A 23,887-nucleotide genomic window follows, 5' to 3' on the forward strand; every position below is an offset into this window, starting at 1 on the left:
ACTCAAGCAAAAATGTATTCATGAAGAATCTAATAAGCATGCAGTGGAGAAGGGGAAGATGAGAACAGCCTCCAGCAGGCAGTGGGCCGCTGCTCATCCTCGATGCCGCTAGACGCCGTTCAGAAGGGACGCAGATGCAAATGTTCACCCTGAACAGGATGACTGACGGCTCCCGTCTCTGCATTTCATCTCCACCGTGGGCTGCCTCGCAACGATACCTCTCGCTGATGTAGCTGCCGAGATGGCAACGGATGAGGGGGAATAAGTGTTTAATTGTGATTCATCTGCCGCTCACACATCAGTCGAGGCTCCACGCTACTGTTGCAGGAGAACAGATCAGATGGGAAGTGCCAATGAGAGATCTCGGATAATGAGACTGAGAGGGGGGCTCGAGCCGACACCGGGGCCCCTTCTGTCTCCCCGGAGTCGATGAATCACCTCCCCTTCGCCTTACGGGAAGAAGAGACGGAACAGAGTTTCCTGTTTAAACTCCGGCTAAGAGCGCCGCCTGTGATCTGTCATTGGCTTGACGTCTCGGAGTCAGAATGTAAGGAGAGAAAATGCTTGAAATGAGTCAGAGACGTGGGATTCCCATATCCAGGGAAGATTCTTAGTTGTTGGTGCTTTGCGATCTAAATATGCGTTTACCGGAGCCGACTCACCCATCGACCTCTTCCAGCTTTGATGCCGACTTTGGAAAAAGATGGAGAAGCTTTGAAGTTTAGAAGTTCATGCCAATGTTGGATCAGTGATTTCACTAATTCTCTTCTGCGGAAGTAAAAACATCAGTCATGAGTCTCTGCGTTTACATATCGATTTCAATTTCTTCTGGTTAAAAGTTCTTATGTAAGAAAAGCCCACTGCCTAGACAGTGACTTTAAATTGTTTTTGTAGAATTTCAAGTAATTTTCATTTTAAAAGTTCCAAATATTGGTTTATTTTTTTATTTCTCTCTCAATTTATTTAATTTCTCTCTCAATTTAAGGAAATTGCTTTTCATTTCACGTTTTCATAAATATAATGACGTCATTCTGTGAAAGTGAAAAAAAAAATCCACTTGACCTAATCTTCATGTGTTTTACACTTTATACCACCACAGCAGTATGTTTCCACCCACAAACTTTACTTTTGACATGGTATTTTCGGGGTGATGTGCAAAGCTATTCCTCCTTTAAACACAGTAGAGCTCTGAGTGCATCATCTGACCAGTCAATGTTGTCTTGTTTTTTGTAGAAATCTCATTTTGGCAGCAGCAATGTCATTTTTGGAGCTTTTTGGTTTTAAAAAGAAATTAAATCATCTAATTTTGTTAGTTTCATACAGACGTAAACACCCTTTGGCTCAATTTTTTTTTCGGCTTTCATAAAATACTTGTCAATGTGTTGAGGAGAGCTCAACTGAGTCTATGGCAGAATAAAGACTTTAACTACCATATGAAAATAAGATTTCACCTTTCAGCTGAACATGAAGACTTGTTTGACGTTGAGTCTGTTACTTTAAACTTATTGTCAAGAGGGGAAGATTTTATTTATTTTTTTAATAAAAGAGGCATAATTACATTTTCTCTCCTGACTCGTTTTCTGGCTCATATTTCAGGAGACATATGAGAGGGTGTTTTGTGCAAAAGGGTCATCGGTGGCAAGTTTGACAGGTAATTTAGTCTGTCTGAAGCAGACCTGTCCCTCCATGACCGGGGGCTGGAACTGTCATATGTGCGCTCACACAGAAAGATTTCTTTCTTCTTTTTTAACCCCATCACCCGGCCCTCTCCATCTGCTACAGGCCGGGCTTGATTTGAGCCAGACACAAATCACAGGAAACAAAGCATTATACAGAACTTGGAAGATAAAAAAAAAAAAATCTCTGGACAGGACTTGTTAGTGTGAATGCTACAGGCGTTCACACTCTTGGGTTACACCACTTCACTTTTTCTGCATACTTTATGCTGTTTCAACCAATTAGATTTTACAGTATTCTGCTTATTCAGGACATTACAGCTGTATTGATATATTTTTCCTTTTTACGAAATATTTAGGTTGTTGTGATCATCTTATGTCCCCATTGAACTGAATGGAACATCTAATAAGTTCTGGAAAAAAAAGGTCTAAAAACTTTGTGCTCTTTCACAGCTAACTACTTCAAACCTCTTGGAGTAATCAATGCAAATAAAGATAAACGCATGGATTAATTTCTCTAGATCTTGCTGGGACATCAGTTCTCTAATCCTGGAGATGTTCTTCAGGTGACAGAAGGCCGACTTTGTAACCGTCTCCATGTTACTCTGCAGGTTAAAACACAAGTCCATCACCATACTTGGATTTCCGACCTCATCTCTAGTTTCCAGCCGTAATACCTGAAGCTGTGCGTTGACTCTAGTTTGTTCCTCTTTAGGTCCAGAGATAATAACTTCAGTTTTGTTTCTGTTCAGCTGGAGAAAGTTTTGGCACATCCACACATGCATCTGCTCTAAGCATCTGTTCAGAGATTGGATGGGTTCAGAGTCACCTGGCGACATCCTAATGTAGAGCTGTGTGTCATCCGCGTAGTTATGGTAGCTAATCTTGTTATAACCTGAGCTAGTGGGAGCATATAGATATTAAATAAGAGGGCTCCTAGATTTAACCTTGGGGCACACTGCATTTAACTTCTGCGCTTTGATGAGAAGTTTCCTATTGAAACAAAAGAAAATCCCTGTTCTCTACATAAGATTCAAACCAGTTGAGCACTGGACCAGAGAGTCCGACCCAACTCTCAGTAATGTAGTCAACAGTGTCAAAAGCTGCACTGAAGTCCAACAGAACCAGCACTGTTTTTCTTCCACAGTCTGTGTTTATGTGAACATCACTGAACACTGTGACGAGGGCAGACTCAGCGAGACCGGAAACCAGACTGGAAGAAATAAAGCGGTTGGTTGTAGTTAGGAAGCTAGTTAACCGTTGAAGCAAAGCTTTTTCAATCATTTTGCTGATAAATTGATGGTTGAAGATCGTCCTGCAGTTCTGCAGTAGTGATTTGGGAGAAAACACTTGATGATGAGTTTACTATTTGAGCATTTTGACCTTATGGAAATTTAAGAAAACTCATGGGAACAATTTTTATAAATACATCTTCACACATAAAGTTTTCTTGAAAACAAACAAAAAACAAAGTTCAAATAAATCATTAAAGACCAATGTCAATAATACTCATGATGAGTGTATTTAAAGTTTTGATTGGTACTACTGCATGTTCTAGGCTCTCCTAAATAATACAATGAACTGGTATGCTGGAAAAAAATAGCGGTCACTTGATGAGACAATGCACTCGGGCCAAAAAGGGCAGACTGGCAGTTTATTTATTTTAGTTTCGTTATGGAGCTCCCACCTACATTTATAGGATGCCTTACTGCTTCTATAAAACTGAATTCTGTCTGAGCCCGGCCCAAAAATACATGTTAAAATGTTAAAGAGGATGACAAAGGCACCACCAGAAGGCTCTAAAGACTTAATTGCCTAGAGTTATTTAATATATTCACACTAAAAGAAAGCACTAAAACTTTCTTCATAAGCCTTTGCAGACTTTTTTACTGTAGTTGACTCAAATTTTGACTCTTATGGATAGAGGCATTTAATCAGTCACATGCAATATATTTCACTTTTTGCTCTGTTTCTATTTTTCTCATTTATTCCTGCTAGTCTGTGTTGAACATAAACTTTGTCAAAACACAAAACAAGCTCATTAACTATCGCTTAACAATTACAGCATCCAGAAACAATGCCACTGTTTTATGATCAGACTTAATTTACATTGTTTTTAGCCTTATTAACGTTTAAAAAAAAACCTCGCACACATCTTGGACATGTTTGTCATGTAATTTGGTACTCTAGATTAAAACCGTAGGATGTTGCTAAATTACAAATAAGTTTTGAGTCGTGACTCTGCTGCTTTAATCGTCACCATGTCTGTTTGCTATTTTCTCATGCCTGCTCTTGTTTTCTCTCTGCCAATTTCTGGTGAGAAAGGGGGAGGATCTCTATTAATATTTCTTAGTAAATGAGGGAATTGAAATTGTATCCCGCGAAATAATTTACAGCACAAAAATGACTAAAATGCACACGACTGTTATTAAAAACAGTTCATTTTTCATCAGCCTGATGTACTGCTGATCGTTTCAGAGTGTAAAGTTGAAAAAAACATCTAATCATCGTCTTTGATTATGTCTATAGTCTTGCATACACCAGTAAATGTTTAGTTGATTGTAGGGCTGTAGTGATTCAATAATTCCATGATACGATACACGATTTTCTGCTCATGATACGATATATATTGCGATATTCAGCAAATGATACAGTTCAATACACTTTTGCGATTTTCTGAAAGATCTTAGAGGGACAGAGTGATTTTGGTGACATTTTGTGACTGTTATAGAATTGGATTGAATTAATTTAACTGGAAACTGATTAAAAGCACCAACTACACAATACCTGGCTCTGGTTGGACATGGACACAGACTTAAAGTTGACAGCTGGACAAAATGAATCAAAGTAGTGGTGATAAAACATGTTTCTTTTAATTGAAACAGTACAAACTGTAGATTACATGCATTTGTAAAGTAAATAAAGTGCACCAAGTACCCTGCTCTGAATAGTTTGATACCTTTTTAACCTTGACACTTAACATCTGAAGGAATCACTAAGCCTGATGACCTAATCACTCTCCTGGCGAAGCAAGCAGTGAGTGAGCAAGGTGACAGTTGGATGTTACGATACTTGCGGATGAATATTGATTTTTTTCTAGGAAAGAAAATATCGATATATATCGCAAACTCGATATTATTACACAGCCCTAGTTGATTGTCTCTAAATTTTATTCATTTATTATTTTTATAAAACCAATCCCCTAATTGTTAAGTGTCACGGTTAGTTAAAAATACCCTTGAACAACGATAAAAATATTGTGCAAAGGGGTTAAGCTGTAGGATCTGGACTATAAGGTATTAAATATATATGGGGTCTCCATGTTTTGTGTTGAACTCTACCTCCTTACCCCAGAGAGAAGTTGAATTGTGAGAAATTATGCACTTATCTGACCATATTCTCTCCTGTTTCTCATTCTGGTGACACAAGATTGACATCCCGCACCTCACCTGGGGACCGAGACGCGTTATGCCTGGAAGTCACCCACTTCAGAGACTGATCCGTTTCATTTGCAGAGTCATGTCGGAGTGATGAGGTACGGCTACAAGTTTATCGCACCTCTCTGCGGCAGATTGTTCCTACTTGAGCTGCCATAAATCAACAGGAAGGTTAATAAAGTCGCATCGCAGCATCAGATAACTTGGGAGTCTTTGGCTAACCTTGACTTTGAGTGCGTGTTTGGGCATTGAGTGCTGGAGAGAGGGACCCTTTTATTTTTGTTTTTTATTTCATTCAACTATATGTGAAGAGATTAGAACTTTCCAGATGTAATGGCCTCTGAAAATCCCTTCGCAATTTATTGCAAAAACGTAATGTCATTTAAAACGGCTAAAATTACACGTATCACATTAAGCCGAGAAAACTGGGACACTGCGTCACTCAGAAGACTATTTGAACGTCCCCCATGTGGTTTGGTGTGCTCCTGACGGTCGAAGTGAGATTGAACACCATGTTGAGACAACAAAACCTGTCTGAGGTTATCAGGAAGAAGATTTTAGCTGATTATGAGCCTCATAAGGTCTTCGAAAAGCTCTTGAAAGATTTAAAATAATTAATTCCACTCTCCGGAAGACGGTCTCCACGTGGAAGAGATTCAAAACAACTGCAAACATGATTGGATCTGACAATTTAAGTAATTTCCTCTAGAAAAGGATGGAAGGTGCTAAAAGAAGTCATTTAAAAGTCAAACAAAGACCTCATGGGACCTACAGTATGCTCTTCCCACCGCTAAATGAAATAAGAATCCATTATGAATTATGAGGATTCATTATTCTTTTGTTTAATGAGGAAAAAAATTTAATTTCTGGCATTTACTGTACTCATTTAACTTTTTTAGGGATAAATAAGCTAACCTTTTTACAAATATTTCCCTGAAGGAACTGGATAGTTAATGGGATGCTCTACTTTTTCCCACAACTTCATATTGACACGTACTCGTGTGGTAACCTCATCCCCTAACAGACGCGTCTGCTGTGTTTAATGAAGCCTCATCTCCACGTCCCAGATGAACAACGCTGACACGAAATCTCTCACACACTTTGCAACAATGCCCCTGCCTGTGAGTAAACCTACACTGGTACAAGTCGGAGGTCAGGTGTTTACATACTGGAAGCCACATGCTTTATTTGTTGCACAAACTGTATCCCGTGTCGAGTATCACAACAGCTCTCTGTGGTTCTCGTAGCATGCAACAGTACGCCAGCCAGCTGAATCGAGCACAAAGGAATTTTTTTCCTAACCAATCTTGCAGGTTTAGCTCATTTTTTAAAAAGGATTAAAACAAAGTTAAAGCCGTAGATGTGAGATGTAACCGAAGGAAGCGTTTGGTGGATTTAAATGGGAAGTGTTGATGAGGTTTGACTCGCGTTTATTTGGTAGAATTTGGGTTTTAATGTTTTTCTCTTTCCTAGCTGGGATAATGGAAGTCATTTCCCCTGAGTTATACTGACTTGAGTTTGCCACTAACTCTGAACAGATTGGCTGCAAATGTGAAGGACACCTTCTATTTCTCACTTTTAAACACACTTTCTCAGATGTATCTTGGGAACTCTCCTGTTATTCCTCTCAAATGCCCTTGTCTAAATCAATACCAATAAACTCTAAACCCTGCTCTTTATACTATTTATTTTTTTTAGAAAACGTTTTTTTTTTTCAGTCTTGCAGTCAAAGCCCAGATCTTAGTCGACCTGGAAGATGATGGTGTCAGTTTAATAAAAACTCTGCGCAGAAATAGAACCTGAAGAAATGCTGTAACGGATGAACCAGAAACTCTGCACAATGATCCAGGTGATAAAGTCGCACAGGAAATGTGCGAATGTGAAGTTTGTGTTAAGTCAAGCTTGGAAGAAGGGAGGTAGGAACCATTCTGTGATAAACTGTTGTGTAAATGGGAATGAGGCAGATGATGCACAACTCTTGAGGTGTGGAAGAAGACCCACTTCCGCCTGTCAAATATGTGTGGATCTGTACAAAAATGAAGCTATTCCCAACTACCAGAGACAGCAGGTAAGGAAGTGTGACCAGCAGGTGGAGATATTTCTAAAAAAGTAACAAGACACACCAGAACACAGATTTAACAGTGTACAATACTTTATTAAACAATTATCTAAAAGTTCTTTTTAAAACACTTCTTTTAAAATCCAAGGCATCGGGCTCACTACTTGGTCGCCGGAACCAAAGAAAAAAGGGAACACACAAGAAGGGACAGACAAGATGAGGTTGTTCCAAGAAAACAAGCAAACCATGCAAATGCAACAAAATAAAGCAAGAAAACAAAAGAACATGCAACACAAAAGAAACAGCACTCAACAGAAACAAATGAATACTTCAACAAACGGTAAAAGAAAATACTTCAAATGATGGAACAAGTTGTCGTCGTCTCTCCAAGTGCCCTTCTATGGGGGCCAGAGGAGTAATGCCCCGCCCACCAGCCTGCCCAATCCACAACAGGCTCAGCGGAGAGCGGCCAGAACAAACAGTGATAAGACAAAACAGCAGAGCGTCCAAAGCACTGCAGCTCCAACAATCAGTTGCCTGAAACAGAAACCCATTAATGCTAAATACAAAATAAACATAATCCAAAAACTAAAGGACAGGTAGCTTACCCAGGGGTGGAGACACAGCCTACACCAGGAGGGAGCAGATCAGCAGACGAGGGCTAGACAGAAGCCACACACCACAACAACCTCCAGCCGCGGCCGGCAACGCCAGCAGAGCCGCACTGCGGAAACGCACGACAGGTGTAGCACCCAAAAACCAACCACGATCCCAGCCCCGGATAGCAGAAAAATGGCACTTACAACATCAGACGAGCTCAAACACCGCCAACATGTAGCCGCCAATTGTGCAGACAGTGGAGGAAACAAGGGCACACACACACCTCGCAGCGACTTACCCAGCTTTAAAGGCATCTGCCCCGCCCACCAATCAGTGGCGCGCCTCTCGCCACACCCGACGCAAAGCGTGGGGGAGGGTGAAACACCATCCCACCACATTCTACCCCCTGGTGTTGCATCGTCGCCCCGACGATGAACCTGCACACTTCAACCCCAAGGACCATAGACGGCAGACTGTTAAAATGAACATAATTCAGCGCATACGCCAAATGCCAGGAACAAAGAAACCCCCATTGGTGGGATCCTTCACCCACCAGGATCTCACAATGTGGAAACACTGTCACAAAAATTGACACCTCTAGCCGGCAATTGCCTGGTGCTGCAGGGTCAGCTGCAGCGGATGGGCAGGAGACTCCGGGTCCAAAACAAGGCGTTTAAGAAGCAGGAGAAACGGGTCAAGTACCTGGAGCAGCAGCTTCAGTCCGCGGGCCTCCCTCCACCCGCCACCCAGCCGGAGACCTCCGAGGAGGAGGACCAGGAGGACCAGGAGGACCTCCCGCCCAACCAGGAGGCAGGTGGGAGCCGAACCGGCGGAGTCCTGGCTCGATTCCGCTTCCCCCCGCCGGCAGTCGTCCGGTACATGGAGTCCTTTTGGGATCACCTGAAGGGCTCCAGCCACGGGAGGAAGCAAAAGGAGAACCAGGTCTCCAAGCTTGCCAGGATCCACCAGTTCGTGACCCCCCCGGCAAATGGCGGGAGGTGGTCCTCGACTTGGTCGCCGCTGAACAACGTTCGCAGGATCTACGAATGGTCGGAACACCTGCGGAGGTGCGGCAAGGCGGTCACCACGATTAAGCACTACCACGTGAATGTGATGGAGTTCCTCCGCTACTTCCGTGAGACCCCTCCGCCCACCTCCCGGGTGTCGAAGCGCACCCTGGTGGCCGTGCACAGGGCCCTGTGCTCGGCGTTGTCCGGCCTCGGACGACGGGTGGCCGTCCGGCAAATCCTCGTCAAGAGGACGAAGCTCCGGCACCTGGTCCCCAAGCGTCACCTCCGCGCTTGCCGGGCCAGGTGCAAGGAGGAGATCCTCCGCGTCCTCGACCACTTGGAGAAGGATGTCACCTGGGATGACGTGAGGAAGTTCTATGCGCTCCCCTCCCTCTACATCTCCTGTGTCTACGGACACAGGACGGGCGTCCTCCAGAACATGACGGTTCTGGAGGTCGCCGATGCCAGGAGTGCGAGGGATGAGGAGCTGGACGAGGGCCTCCTCATCAACGTCAAGGAGCACAAGACCAACCGAGCCTTTGGCTCGGCCCAGGTGTTCCTCACCCAGGAGGAGTTTGGGTGGGTGGAGCGGTGGCTCGCCGTCCGTGCCGGACTCCAGCCCAAAACGGACCTGCTCATGTTTTCGGAGGGCAACAGGAGAGTGAAACGTCTCCTGTTGCCCATGCAGAAGACATGGGCCCACTTGGGCTTGCCCGGCTCCCCGACGGTGACGGACATAAGGACCTCCATTGCTACCTACAAGGCGAGGGATCACCTCCCTGCAGAGCAGCGAATGGTGTTTAGCTCGGTTATGTGCCAAGACGTGTCGACGGCGGAGAAGTACTACGCCGTCGACGGGTCGTGCAGCCAGCTCGCCGCCATAAGGAAGGTGTTTGACGGCCTCACGGACCCCAGGAAGAGCTGGGGGAAATCTTCCCAAAAGGGAGCGGTGGTGGTGGCGGCGGCTACAGCAGCAGTAGATTTCCCCACCTGAGCTGCAACCCAACAGCTCAGTGAGTGCTAATTTTCCCTTGAACACCCACAGAAATTGACACCTCTAGCCAACATATGGGGGGAAAAGACCATTGGCTGCCCCGAGCCGCAACCATTGGCATTACTGAAGGCAATCACGGCCCAGTAATGCAAAATATCCCTAGAAACAGCTCTCGTTGATTGACACTATGGACCCAGTGTCTACCAAACAAATCACAGAGATACCGCCCATAATAACCTCAGACTCTGCGAGATGCCAACAATTTTGACACAGCTGCTAGTTGCAAGCCTGCCATTTCCCCACCTGAGCTGTAACCCAACAGCTCAGGGAGTACTAGTTTTCCCTTGAACAACATTAGCTTTGTCATTCCTCCCTGTACTGGTGTGGTACCTTATTTCCTCTCTGGCTTCCCCCTCTAAGTGATCGAAGAGAAGGAAAGCCTCGTCTACCACTGACAATTGGTGGGCCCGAACACACAATTGGGCCTCATCAATCCACTCACTGATCCCAGCGCCAGTCCTACCACCGAACACGGGGCGCCGTCGGTCCCTGGGCACAGCCACCAACCGCTCAGCAACCACAGCACCAGCAGGCATGACACCACCGGCCACAGCCGGGGAAGCAGAGGCGCCCGGCAAACCCCCAGCCGCCGCCTCCTGCTGACCCACTCCATCCACTGGCCGCCGTGTCACCTCCATGCCTGCAGGGGAAGACTACCGAAAAGGAAAGAAAGAAGAAAGAAAAACAGGAAAAAACTAAATCTTGAAACCACAGGTAAGTTTTCCCTTGGGTAGCTACTGCTGCTTTGTCTTACCACACCATACATGAATAAAACCACAAAAATTTAAAACCTGAAACACACATACAAAACCCCAAAAAAAATCTGTTCAATGGTGAATCCTGCCGACAACGCCAAATGTGACCAGCAGGTGGAGATATTTCTAAAAAAGTAACAAGACACACCAGAACACAGATTTAACAGTGTACAATACTTTAACAATTATCTAAAAGTTCTTTTTAAAACACTTCTTTTAAAATCCAAGGCATCGGGCCCACTACTTGGTCGCCGGAACCAAAGAAAAAAGGGAACACACAAGAAGGGACAGACAAGATGAGGTTGTTCCAAGAAAACAAGCAAACCATGCAAATGCAACAAATAAAGCAAGAAACAAAAGAACATGCAACACAAAAGAACACAGCACTCAACAGAAACAAATGAATACTTCAACAAACGGTAAAAGAAAATACTTCAAATGACGGAACAAGTTGTCGTCGTCTGTCCAAGTGCCCTTCTATGGGGGCCAGAGGAGTAATGCCCCGCCCACCAGCCTGCCCAATTCACAACAGGCTCAGCGGAGAGCGGCCAGAACAAACAGTGATAAGACAAACAGCAGAGCGTCCAAAGCACTGCAGCTCCAACAATCAGTTGCCTGAAACAGAAACCCATTAATGCTAAATACAAAATAAACATAATCCAAAACTAAAGGCAGGTAGCTTACCCAGGGGTGGAGACACAGCCTACACCAGGAGGGAGCAGATCAGCAGACGAGGGCTAGACAGAAGCCACACACCACAACAACCTCCAGCCGCGGCTGGCAACGCCAGCAGAGCCGCACTGCGGAAACGCACGACAGGTGTAGCACCCAAAAACCAACCACGATCCCAGCCCGGATAGCAGAAAAATGGCACTTACAACATCAGACGAGCTCATCAAACACCGCCAACATGTAGCCGCCAATTGTGCAGACAGTGGAGGAAACAAGGGCACACACACACCTCGCAGCGACTTACCCAGCTTTAAAGGCATCTGCCCCGCCCACCAATCAGTGGCGCGCCTCTCGCCACACCCGACGCAAAGCGTGGGGGAGGGTGAAACACCATCCCACCACAGAAGCAGGCTTTAAAAAATACAATCACTGAGCTGGAAAAGCCAACACAGGTACAGAAGAGATTTCTATCCTTTTCAAACGGAGAATCACAATGAAATAACTTGACACTTACTCTCAGCCTTGTGGAAAAAAGGAACAGTAACCCGTATCATTTATTGCTCAGCTCTTAAGTTTTTTACATTTTTGAGTTTTCAGTCTCAGAGCTCTGCCAGCTGCTGTATGGGCTACCTGTTGGGACGTGTGTAGACCTCCATATGATGCAAAAGCCTCAGGTGAACATACCACAGACTCACATTATCATGCATTTCAGAATCTACTCTATAGCTCCGAAATGCTTTTTGTAACATTTTCAAACTTCATGTCAAGCATATTAAATAAAGTTTTACCCATTTCAGTTTTCCCTTTTTAAAAAAAAAATCATTCCCCATATGTCTTGCATTTCAGGTGAAGCATATAGGGAAGATGATTGGATATCTGAAGATGTCATCCTAATTGCGTGGTTGAATTTATTGAATCCAGATTGCATCCAGCATCAAAGCAGGCAGGTGGCATTGATCCAGGATTCACCTGTGTGTTTGACCTTCAACCATTTGGATTTTGAGTGTCAGTAGTATGTGTGTGTCTGTGTACCTTTTGAGTTCGAGTCCTTAACTTCCCCTACCAGTACATGGAGCAATTATGCAAGCCACATATTTAATAGTAAAAAATAGTTTTCCTTACCACGTCAGGTTTTGGATGCATGTAGCTACTTTGAGGATATTGAGGTTGTCGAGGAAACCTCTGACTTTTCTTACAGCTGAAATTTGAACTTTGGGCGACATTTCCGACAGTTCGTCCAATTGAAAGTTTGGAAAAATGTCAAATTCTTTGTATGCAATGGAAAACGGTAAACTAGCCATTCAGTCTCATTTGACATTGAACCTTTTCCTTATGTCCTTTTTTGTTAATTTTTGCTTTTGCAGCTTTTAAAATAACACAACAAACTGACAAAGTTCAAGCCTTAATGTACTGATTTAAGATGTGTGTCAGCACATGAAACATGGGAAAACATAGCATGTAGTAGTAGATGATAGTACTCGCCTAAATAAAAAGTCAAGTACTATCCTGAATAAGTACTACTAGCCCAGTGTTTCTCAATTATTTTCTGTCATGCCCCCCTTAGGGATCATAATTTTTTTCGCGCCTCCCCCCCATGCTCAGTGCCCTTCCTTCCCCAGAATTTAAATACAATTGTGAATCTGTTCATATTTAATAATTTATCGTACAAAGCACTGGCTTAAAACATTGTATGACCTTATTATCAAAACTGCTGTGTTTCCCAGCCATGAGTGTGCATAAAGGTCTACGGTCACATATTAATAGAAAAACTCTCACCTTGCCCAGACATTTATAGCGGTTGTCACTAGCGGAATAAGTCAGCGTCAGGCCAGGGGGCGGGGCCAATGACCGAGCCCCTCGCGTGTATCACCTGCGCTGCTGGAAATTGTTGGGGGGCGGCTTGAAACAATTACTCCCTCCCTGGCACCTCCAGACCCGGGCCCCCATGGGCACCTATCCACGCCCGGGCCAGGGGGCAGCCGCCCCCCTATAGCTCCGCGCCTGGTGGTTGTGGTAATGTTAGTGACATTTGACTCCTGCATTTGTCACACACAGAAACACATCTACCAGGTATGTAACATCACGATGCGCTACGCCATCCATTTGTTGCGACCAGGATGATATGAAATGTATTTTCCAATATTTTAAGTAAAGCTACGCAGTCGCTACGGGCGACTGGGCATCTGCTCACCTGTATAAATAATCCCGCCGTGCTCGGCCCCGCCATTCGCTCTGAACCAGCAGCTGCGGGAGGATTAAAGCTGCCGTACTCCAAGATGGATGGATGGATGATGGAATTTTTAAAAAGTTGTTTATAATAATTATTATTATTCTTAGTAATAAAAACTATAATAGTAATATATTATGTTAATCAATATAATAAGTAATAATAATAATCAAATTATTATTTATTATATTGAAAATGATTACTATTAGTATTAGCAATATAATAAAGTTATAATTAACAATGTTATTGCTTGTAATAATATTGCATTGTTTGTAATAAACATAGTAATAATATGAATATTAATATTAGTATTTTAATCAATATACAATTAATTATATAATAATTAATATACTTAATTATTATATAATTCATTATATTCATTATATTAATTATATAATTGCTAATAAAAGCTATTATTAGCAATATAATAGTTATTATATTGCTAAGTATTATACAAATATTATTATAATTAATCATAATAATAAACAATAAAAATAAATAATTATCAATTTAATGAATAATAATTAGTATTACTTATATTGATAATTATTATTGTTACTATTTCTAATGATAGTAGTAATAATATAATATAAAGTTATTATAATTTAGTATTGTTGTTATTGCTATTGTTTTATAATAGCACATAATAGTACATAATAATAGTACTATTATTAAAAGACAATAGCAATAATTACAATATTAAATTACAATAGCATAATAATTTAATATTATTATTCAATTATAACTTTTTCCCATTTCATACTGTTTCTGAACTGTTCTTGTATTAACTTATAATAACATAAATTTATTATAATTGAATATTGCTAGTATTGCAATTGCTTTTAATAATAATAGTACTATTAGTATTAAAAACAATAGCAATAATAACATTATTACATTATAATAACATAGTTACAATTCAATAACCTTATTGATGATGGATGATGATGATGATGATACTTTATTTCAGACAAACATTTCACCAACAAGTGTAAAATAAAAAATACCTTTCTATGAAGTACATAATCAATTACATAGAAACACACCACTTATTCAGTGATTATGAGTTTGAAAAGGAGTATGATGAAGTATAACGTATATAAACATACCCCTTTTCCATTCCTAATTCATTGCATTGTTTTCCAGTTCTGACAGAAAAAATGAAATAATAACTATACTAATATTTTCTAAACCAGATGAAGTACACACACACACACACGCACACCCCCCAACACACACACGCACACACACCTATACACATACACATACTCATCTGCATATACTAGACTTACTTAGCTTATTAAAGTTACTCCAACATCGAGTACAAAGTTACTCAAATGTTGGTTAAACACCAACTGAAGGTTTTCTTGCTCAGCTCAGAAAAATTGACATTCAGTGAAGATTTCTTATTACTTGCTATATTTCCTTCTACTCCATCAAACACCTGGCACCCACTCACATCTGCATAAGGACAGGAAGAGTGTGAAAAAGAATACATGTAGTACGTGTCCGTGTCTTTGTATCGTGTTTTTTTTTTTGTTGTTTAGACGGAGATTCTTTAGCATGTTTCGCCAACCAGACAGAGGTTAGATCGGCATTATGATGTGTTGACAAGCTTTACAATATAGTTTTCAGGAAAGAAGAAAAAAAAAACCCGGAGCTGCGGGGAAACCAATCAGAGCTGAGCACAGGTCTCACGGTGGCAGTTCAAGCCATTATCGACCTATGCAGCACATCTCCGAGCTTCTCTTACAATCCGTAATGGTGCAGATGGGAGATTTATCTCTTTAATTCAACTTTTGCATTAACTCCTGACAACTCCATTCTCCCGTCTGGCCTCAGGCATCCGAGAGCTGAAAGAAGAAAAAAACAAAAAAAAAAAACAATCCTCTCACTTTCCCTCTCAAGGCACCGGGCTGCACTGTGGGTTCTTTTATTTATCATGGTTGCTGCTGAGGTTTGCTAATAAAACAGCTTGTGTGCATTTCACACAGGGAATGGATTTTAAAACGAGTGCTATGAAACGGGCTGAATTAGGCTTCCCTTCAATAACAGTTATAAATTCTCACAGCTGCTGCGCTTACAGCTTTAAGGCGTGTTGGTGTAAAACAAAAACCCAAAACAAAAAAAAACAACACGTTTTTATGCTTCAAGTGTAAGAGCCCGAGTGGTTTTCTGCTTGCAATTAATTGAAACTTTTTTTTTTTGATGTGAAGTAATTTGTTATAGCTGTCGTGTGTTTACTTGCAAAAAAAGCCAGTAAAACACATTTATGCGGAACATGTGTTTTAATGTGAATCAGTCTTCCACCCGGTGATGTAATATTTCTTCTTTTACACTATGCACTCAAAATGCTGCAACCCAGCGCCTCACTGGGGCGATGCATTTTTTTTCTGCTGTGTGGCTTTTATTTGCTGCTGAATTATTAACAGCAGATTGTCGTCCATTCCCAGGGAGACGCTCCCGATGCACTGCGTTTAACACGGTGAGCCGGCTCATGATGTCAGTAGCAGTGTCAGCTCTCAGGCTCGACACTGATATTCAAAGCACCAGCTAATGACTCATGCTCTGAGCTCATTTCATTTCCCAGAATCAGTAAGGCTATGCGGTATTACAGCTGGATGAGTCTTTTCTGTAACTCGTTCTCATGTGTGTTCAGTGATTTCATCCAAAACAGTAAAAAGCTTTTATTCTAGATTCTGGTGCACATCTCATTGATCTGGTCTCTCTGTACTTTGCATTTCCCAGCGCTGTTACCACGAATTATGTGCGTCTTGCTATATTTATTTTTACACCCTTTTCCGTGAGACTTTTTTTTTCTCAAAGAAAGGACATTGTGGATTTAACGCTCTCGCTCCTTCTCAGCTTTATTAAACTGCTGGCCTGTTTCTTCTAAGTTTATGCTGGTGGGAATGAAGTTGAGTAGCTTTGGCCAAACATTAGATCAAAAGTTGTTGCCCAGTTTGTTTTGCTGGAGAACAGACTACAAGGAGCCTTGTCACTCTTCACAGACCGCCATTTTGAATTGATTGGACTTCACAGAAGCCCTTCCACTGGACGAAAGAAAGAAAATGGCATGATAGAAGACGTGTTTGTTTTATTTGTAGCATCACCTTTTTACTTGCTAACTAGGTAGCGACACTGGTAGCTATGTTAACTTTTTGACGCTTTGAGCAAAGACTTAGTTATAAAGTTGGTACTGAAAAGTAATCACAAGATAGTAAAATGATGTTAATATGGAATGTGACTTTATATTTCTCTAGAGGACGTTTGTTCTACAATAGCATCAGCTTTTTACTTGCTAAGTAGTTAGCGAAATGGGTAGGTAGCTATGTTTACCTTCTCTGCTTTGAGCAGAGACTTGGTTATAAAGTCAGTACGGAAAAGTAACACTGCTTGTTATCTCGTACGAATGTCATTACCAAATGATTATTGATTATTTGTCCTGTAATGGAATGATGACACATCCAGGTTGCACCTTGCATCTGCCTTTTTGATAAGCAAGCCATAGATACCATCCCACTTATAAGTCTTCAATAATAAAGTGCTATAGAGGACAGGTGGGTCAAACCTATAGCTTTGTTAGATTAAGCCAGAGTTGAATCAGTATATAGTTGCACTGATAACAGAATCATATCTTTTATCCCAGAGTACAGCGATTACAAACGGAATAGAACCATGCTCACACAATAGGAAAATCAACTTGTTTTTCCAACCAAGATGTGGTGGATACGGTAATATGATGGCTGCCAGTTCAGCTGATGGAGGAGATGGAGCAAGGAGCAGTGTGGGGAAAAAATACAGTGTCTGTCGCTTGTAATGTGATCGTGTCACATGCAAATAGAGCTGAAAGCACAGCAGCAAACCATGAACTGTCAAAACACACATTTCTTTCTCTTGAGCCAGGAAGCACTGAATATGGATGGATGGATGGATGGATGGATGGATGGATGGATGGATGGATGGATGGATGGATGGATGGATGGATGGATGGCGGTGTTTTTCCATGTCAGCTGCCAATCAGAAACGTGGAATTCAGGTACATATTTTAACCTGGTTTCATGAACATCCACAAAAGTGTGATAAAATTCATTCGATCTGAGGACATGCGATCCTTGGAGTATAAAAGGATAACCTTTTTATAGAGCCAGTGACTAGGGGGGGAGAGAGAGAGAGAGAGAGAGAGAGAGAGAGAGAGAGAGAGAGAGAGAGAGAGAGAGAGAGAGAGAGATGGTGTCGACATCATCTGACCTTCAAGCTTTTCTTTGCTCTATTTAAATGTTCGTATCTCTGTTTTTTATGGATTTTTTATGGATGAAGTATGCCTATTTGCCGTTTTGTTTGACAGCTGAGATAAATAAATTCATGCACTCTAGAAAGCTTTGCAGGTCTGTGGAGGCGAGGCTTCAGGGGCTCTGAGATATATTTACCCTAACTTGACAACCAAAGTAAAATTAAATAAAATAAAAAATTCCAGGTTTATAAGTTGCAAAAGGTCATGTTGCAAAACTAAACGTGCAGATGCTTATGCTCCTGAGTTTCACTCTCCCTTGGAGACCCTGTTAAATTCACAGTCGGTACACAAGGTTGGGGATTTTCTCACATCACGACACAAACATTTTCTAATCTATTTTTACATCGACATATGGCGGGACCACAAAGCAAAGCATTTTTTAAAAAAAATTATTTATTTTTGTCCCAAGTAGGATAGAGAACCAGGGTTTTCAACCATTTCCAAGCTAAAAACAAAAAGATTTTAACCACAAAAACTCTTAAAATTTGTTGCTTAAGCTTCTTAAACTCTGCTTCAGGCTGATTATTACCATTGTAAACTGAAGTTGGCAACAGAGAACTGTGGCTACTTTCAGTACCCATGAAGTCGAGGCTAGTAGCTAAGAATGACATCACATTGTATTCCAGCTGCAAATTAGCCCGACTGTGAGATATGCCAATTAAAATTACAGCCAGAGCAAAAATTAATAAAGCATAACCAGAGAACTTATTGTACATGGGTTGCACAAAACAGTTGATTAAAAAAAATGTAAAAAAAGATGAGGCATTATGTCACGATATCCTCACCTTAGTGTTACCTGACTGTACGAACCTCTCATTTCAAAGGTCATTGATTTAAGATGGAAAACACCACATTCCAGTTTCTGAGACTGTTCTTCACTTTGCTAATTACTGTCATTAATTTCAAGAAGCAGATGGCTTATGATCACGATGCTGATTAGTAGTGTTGGTTTAAAAGGAACCGAATGTAGGACAGAGAGGCGCAGGCTTAAAACATGGAAATGTCATATTTATCCATCCACTTTAAAAAGAGTTTAGAAGTAGATGCTGCTGCTGACTATAAATGAGCATTGATCTAAGTTACTTTTTAGAGAAAAAAAATGTTTCAGATAAATACGCTCGGCACACACATTTACAATCTCATAAAATCATTCGTCATAGGATATTGGATTTTTTTTATTTTAGCAAATATGGGAGCAGTAGATAATGATTCTAGTAGCAGTTAGGGCTGTGCAGCATATTGATCAAAACAGGAACGTTTATGAGCTCAGGTCAGTAAACACAGACTGTCTTCAGACAGAAATAGAAACCCCAAGCTTAATTGTGATGCCCTTCACCAACAACAAGTTGATCAGATTAGGAGTGTTTGGTTTGTTTTGTTGTTTGTTTCCATGCTGTGCCTGCTCAAGGGGCAGCATTATGTATTTTCCTATTGTACTGTGGCATTTTATAGTGTAATTAAATAACTGTTACCTTCAGTTGTTATAAAAATGCTAAATTTATCAAATATGACTGAAGAGAAATTTGACTTCATAATTTACCACCTTGAAATTGGGGTTCTGTCTCTTTAAGAAGCTCCTGCTCTTTCTGTGACTCCACCTTCAGGAAGTCATTACAACATGGCTCCTCTTTTAACGTTGCCCTGATATGTAGCTCATATAATGATCTCAGCAGGTCCACCAGGTGTTTGCTAATTGCTGCTGGCTAATCTGAAGGAGCTGAATAGGGGAGTTATGGGCAAAGGGTTCCTCTGTAAGGTGGAAGATTAGAAACTGCAGCTCTGAGGAGGAGCTACGCCTCGTAGGCGGTGGTTCATCCACCAAGGCATTTAGCACATCTGAACGGTTGCCACGAGAGATGAAAGGTTTTCTCAAACATGCATGAAAGAATCAGGGCAACACTCCAAGCCTGTTTTATGACGCAACATGATGTAAAGCTCAGAGTCGATTTCACATAACAAAGTGCCCCTTTAAAGCTGGAAAGCACTGCTGTTGTAATCAGTTTAATTCTTAGATTTAATTTGCTCGGCTTTGTTTTTCTCCCAGTGATGACTTCGGTTGCGATGTTCTGCCAAGAATCTGCAGAGATTTAACAATTTCCAACTCAACCCATATGGCTCATTGTAAAGTCAACAGAATGATGGTGTCTTTCACACTGAGGTAATACATCATCCTATGCCTAAGCACTAGCAGCAGTCTGTGTGTGTGTGTGTGTGCGTGTGTGTGTGTGTGTGTGTGTGTGTGTGTGTGTGTGTGTGTGTGTGTGTGTGTGTGTGTGTGTCTGTGTGTGTGTTGATGGGCCTTGGCTCCGACAGGCTCTTATGTCTGTGTTTTAGTTAGCTGCGTTTGTGTCCTTGTAATCGGCATGAGTTGAGCTAATGAAGTTACATTCAGTTTGAAAGCGTACTCTGAGGATTTTTTGAAGTCTTTACCACTGAAAGTTACTCCACATATAAATGTGTGTACCATGAAAGTGTATGACTACAGAATGCGCCATCTGTGCGACGTAGAACTCTGTTAAAGAACAGGACGGCTTTGTGGATGATTTTCACTGATTCCCCTGGACGAAAATAAGCATGATGCACATATTTTCTGAGCAATCTTCCTCTTTAGTGGGCGGGATTTTTTTTTTTCTTCACAGAACCGAAAAGTGTAGAGAGCAAAGGAAAGTGTCGGATCTTAAAGAGAACATGAGAGTTTAAAGTTCCCTAAAGTTGTGCAGTAGATTGGATTTTATTACAATGAAACGTATTGCTTCAATCTGTCCTGGTTTATTCACATAGGTAATATTTTTTTGTACATCTGGCAGAATTAGGTTTAATGTAATCTGTTTTTAATCCCACCAGCATTTCTTTTAACTGAGTGTAACATTGATATGTTTGAAGTGGCCAAAGCACATCTGAAATCTGATAGGGATTCTGTGTAGCTACTGAAAGATTAAGTTGGGATGACAAGAAGGCCTTCCAACCTCGGATATAAGAAGTGTTGCTGTAATGCTATTAAGGGATTTTTGGATTAAAGGGGTGGTATTATGTATTTTCCTGGCACATGCCATTTTATAGCACAATCAAGTGATTATTTTACCTTCAGCTGTCATAAAAATGCCAGATTAAATTTGATTTTGTAATTTAATGCCTTGAAATTGATCCGCTGTCTCTTTAAAAACTCCTGCTCTTTCTGAAACTCCGACTCCAGGAAGTCAAGCTTTTAGGTCAGGTCGTAAACGGCTCACATTTTTCTGCTGATTGGTTAATTGATAACATTTGAGCTAAATGGAGGCATAACTGGAGGAAGTGTTGGGCATTAATTTAGTATCACAGATTCCTTGTGTGACATGGAATCTATCACACAAGGAGAGAAGAAGAATTTACCCTCTTAACAAGAAAAGTAATAAATGATAAAAACACTTATGTATCCCATGTAATACCGATGAAATGTAATGTTTTCTAACTGTCCTTTATCTGCAAAGTCTGACATGGTTATGTTCATAAATCTGTATATTGAATGAAAATTCCGATTGAGAAATCACCTTGTAAACTGATGCAAAAGAGGTAAACTGTGTAAACCCCTTTATAATGAGATTATGCTGAAGCAACACTGCAGTAGCGCCATGTCTCATTGTGTTGAAATGACTCGTTCTGTAATATTTTTGTCATTGATATCCATAATGCTAACACATTATGGTGTAGTTTACATCTACAGCCTTTGCATGTCCATGCCACGATGTCTATATTTGCGTTTTCACCCTTGACAATGCCCATAAACTTCTTCAGCCCGACTCCAGCAGCTTATCGTGACCTTGCAGTCTCTTGGCAGCAGGCTGAGTAAGTGCTTCATTATGGAAACCACCAGCAGCAGGAGCGCCAGTGTTACACACACTGTCCACCCAAGAGTCTAAATCATCCTGGCGCATAGGGAAAGCATTTAAGCTGCCTTTAATAATGATTAATACACCTCCACCACAACACCAAATAGGCCTCCGTACAGCATCATCCATCATCGATATGAAACTCCATCCTGTAATACACTTAAATTACATTTATTAGAGAAGTCTGCTGCACAGCGGCTCCTTGGAAGGTAGTCCGGGCACAGGTAATTGTTCTTATATCAATCAGTTAAGTGATTGTGAAATAAAACAAAATAAATTAGGAAAAATGAGTTCTGGAGTTGGTTTCACGACAAATCCAATGAGCAATTTCACTACACGGCAGTGCAGGCACTTAACAGTTTTTCTTTAGTAAAACCCAAGAATTCCCAACAGAGACCTCACCCATTAGCTACTGTGCTTTTTTTATTTTTATTTTGCTGATGAGTAATGTTTTAAATTACTTTGTGATCAGCAAGTTGGCCCGTCATTGATCTTTTAAAGCTGAACTGAACTTGCATGTTCAGGTCTGACATGTAGTTAGGTTTATTAAGCAGTTCAATCTCTTAAGCCTTTTAAAAGCATCGTTTAACAGCCCATTGGTTGTACACAAATATACATCTCTGATATCAGGCACACACTGATTTAGAACGATGATCCATTGCTAACATGACGTTAGATTAGAAACTCTCTACCTGTAGTATGTTTTTTCTCTCTCTCTCTCTCGCTCTGTTTCTTGTCCACATCTTCTGGTACTTGGTAAATGTGAAAGGTAAAGGTAAGAAATCGAAGTCCTTTGTAAAGCTGATACGTCACCAGTTCCTGCTGATAGAAACAGACTTGTACACTTAAGCTAATGTGCAGATTTTTGGACAGTGGGGGAAAGGTGTAAAACGCAAAATCTACATAGAAAGGGCTCAAAGCTGGGATAGAATCATTGTCTGTCTGCTGTGTGTTGCCCTGCAATAGACTGGTGACCTGTGCCTGTGGCATCAGTCCCTCTGGAAGGGACAAAAGCTCTTACATTTCATCCAAACTGCTTCGAAATCGATTCTCATTGACATTTCGTCATCTTGTTCGCCTTCTCGACAACAGACCGTGGCTGAACTATTTCAGCCAAAGCTCTGTGAGTGATTGAGTGATTGGTCAAAAATCTGTAGGAATGCGCTGGGACTGCTATGTTATTTAGTTTCAACTCGTCCAATATCAAGTTTTTGTATCCGGAGGCGACTACTAAAATACTAACTGAATACTAAAAAGTAGAGGTGACTGATTGCAGTTTTCTGGACGATCACCAATCATGGTCTTTAAAAAGCTATACCTGCTGATTCCAATTTTGTCCAATACCAGTTTTTTTTTTTTGGCTGAAATGTTGCTAAGTATACCAAGAAAGTCGCTGAGTTGCCAACAGAGCAATGACTATGGCCAACTGCAAACGTGCAGACATGTCTGTCTTCTTTTGCTCTCCCTCTTTCATGGGAGTAAAACATTTTTAGAATGGGGGATAAGATCGGCTTCACATGTAAGTATTGGCCGATCGCAGATCTCTCAGAATGAAGGAAATCGGTACAGATAAATCAATTAGCCGATAAATTAGCTGGCCAATATATCTGTGCACCCCTACCAAAGAGTGTTTTTCAGATGCAGTGAGGAATTACGTACAGTTGTACGATTCTTAACAAAACACCTGCAAAGATTGTCAAAGGTCTAAAAAGAGAGAACATGAGTGTCCCGTAACCATGTGACCGCACGTCAACTGTTCGGGTTCGGGTGGAGTATGGGAGCACCTTAAATGAGTATAGACAATGGGTGGATGGAGCATTGTTTTCTATTTTCTTTTTCTTCTTTACCTAAACGTTACATCAGTAGACACATTCTGGGTTATTCTTTTCAATTCCCATTAGAAAACAGTCACTTCTACACCTTTTTTGGGGGCGTTAAAAATAAATTCCAGTTAACTGAGTCAAACCCGAAGCCCAACTCTGGTCTATTGTGTTCATCTTTAACCCACCAGAGTACAGCAATTAGCATGTCATGCCCCTTTGCTCCAAACCCTACACCACAGAAGCCACTGACATGCCTTAGCACTTAGAATGACAGTGTAAAATGTAGGGCAAAAAATTAAATAAAAAGATGAGGCATGGGTTTCAGCCAATACTGAATTTGCTACACTGAGGAGATTTTCGAGAAACGATAAAAGCAAAAGCAGGATAATTTATGCTAATTATGCTCCTGTGACT

The 23,887-nt window shown here is 41.3% G+C and overlaps 1 protein-coding gene across 1 annotated transcript; it reads right to left on the reverse strand.

Moving 5' to 3' along the window:
- Positions 1-7,247: 7,247 nt before the first annotated feature.
- LOC145554315 (uncharacterized) lies at positions 7,248-10,602 on the reverse strand. Its single transcript, XM_081613871.1, has 5 exons — positions 10,591-10,602; positions 10,300-10,489; positions 10,167-10,227; positions 7,781-9,837; positions 7,248-7,709 (listed from the first exon to the last, which is right to left on the reverse strand). The coding sequence occupies exons 1-4, from the start codon at positions 10,600-10,602 to the stop codon at positions 8,370-8,372; spliced, it is 1,731 nt and encodes a 576-aa protein (XP_081469997.1). The 3' UTR covers positions 7,248-7,709; positions 7,781-8,369.
- Positions 10,603-23,887: the final 13,285 nt, after the last annotated feature.

The sequence above is a fragment of the Poecilia reticulata genome, chromosome 12 (assembly GCF_904066995.2).
Source record: "Poecilia reticulata chromosome 12, P_reticulata-male-v2, whole genome shotgun sequence".
Taxonomy (NCBI): Eukaryota; Metazoa; Chordata; class Actinopteri; order Cyprinodontiformes; family Poeciliidae; genus Poecilia; species Poecilia reticulata.

Excerpts from the sequence above, each read along its gene's own strand:
- LOC145554315 (XM_081613871.1), bottom strand. Across the intron at positions 10,228-10,299 it reads ACGGCGCCCCGTGTTCGGTG|TGGTAGACGAGGCTTTCCTT; the intron begins GTAGGACTGGCG and ends ACCAATTGTCAG. Across the intron at positions 9,838-10,166 it reads GAAGCCAGAGAGGAAATAAG|GTGTCAATTTCTGTGGGTGT; the intron begins GTACCACACCAG and ends TGTTGGCTAGAG.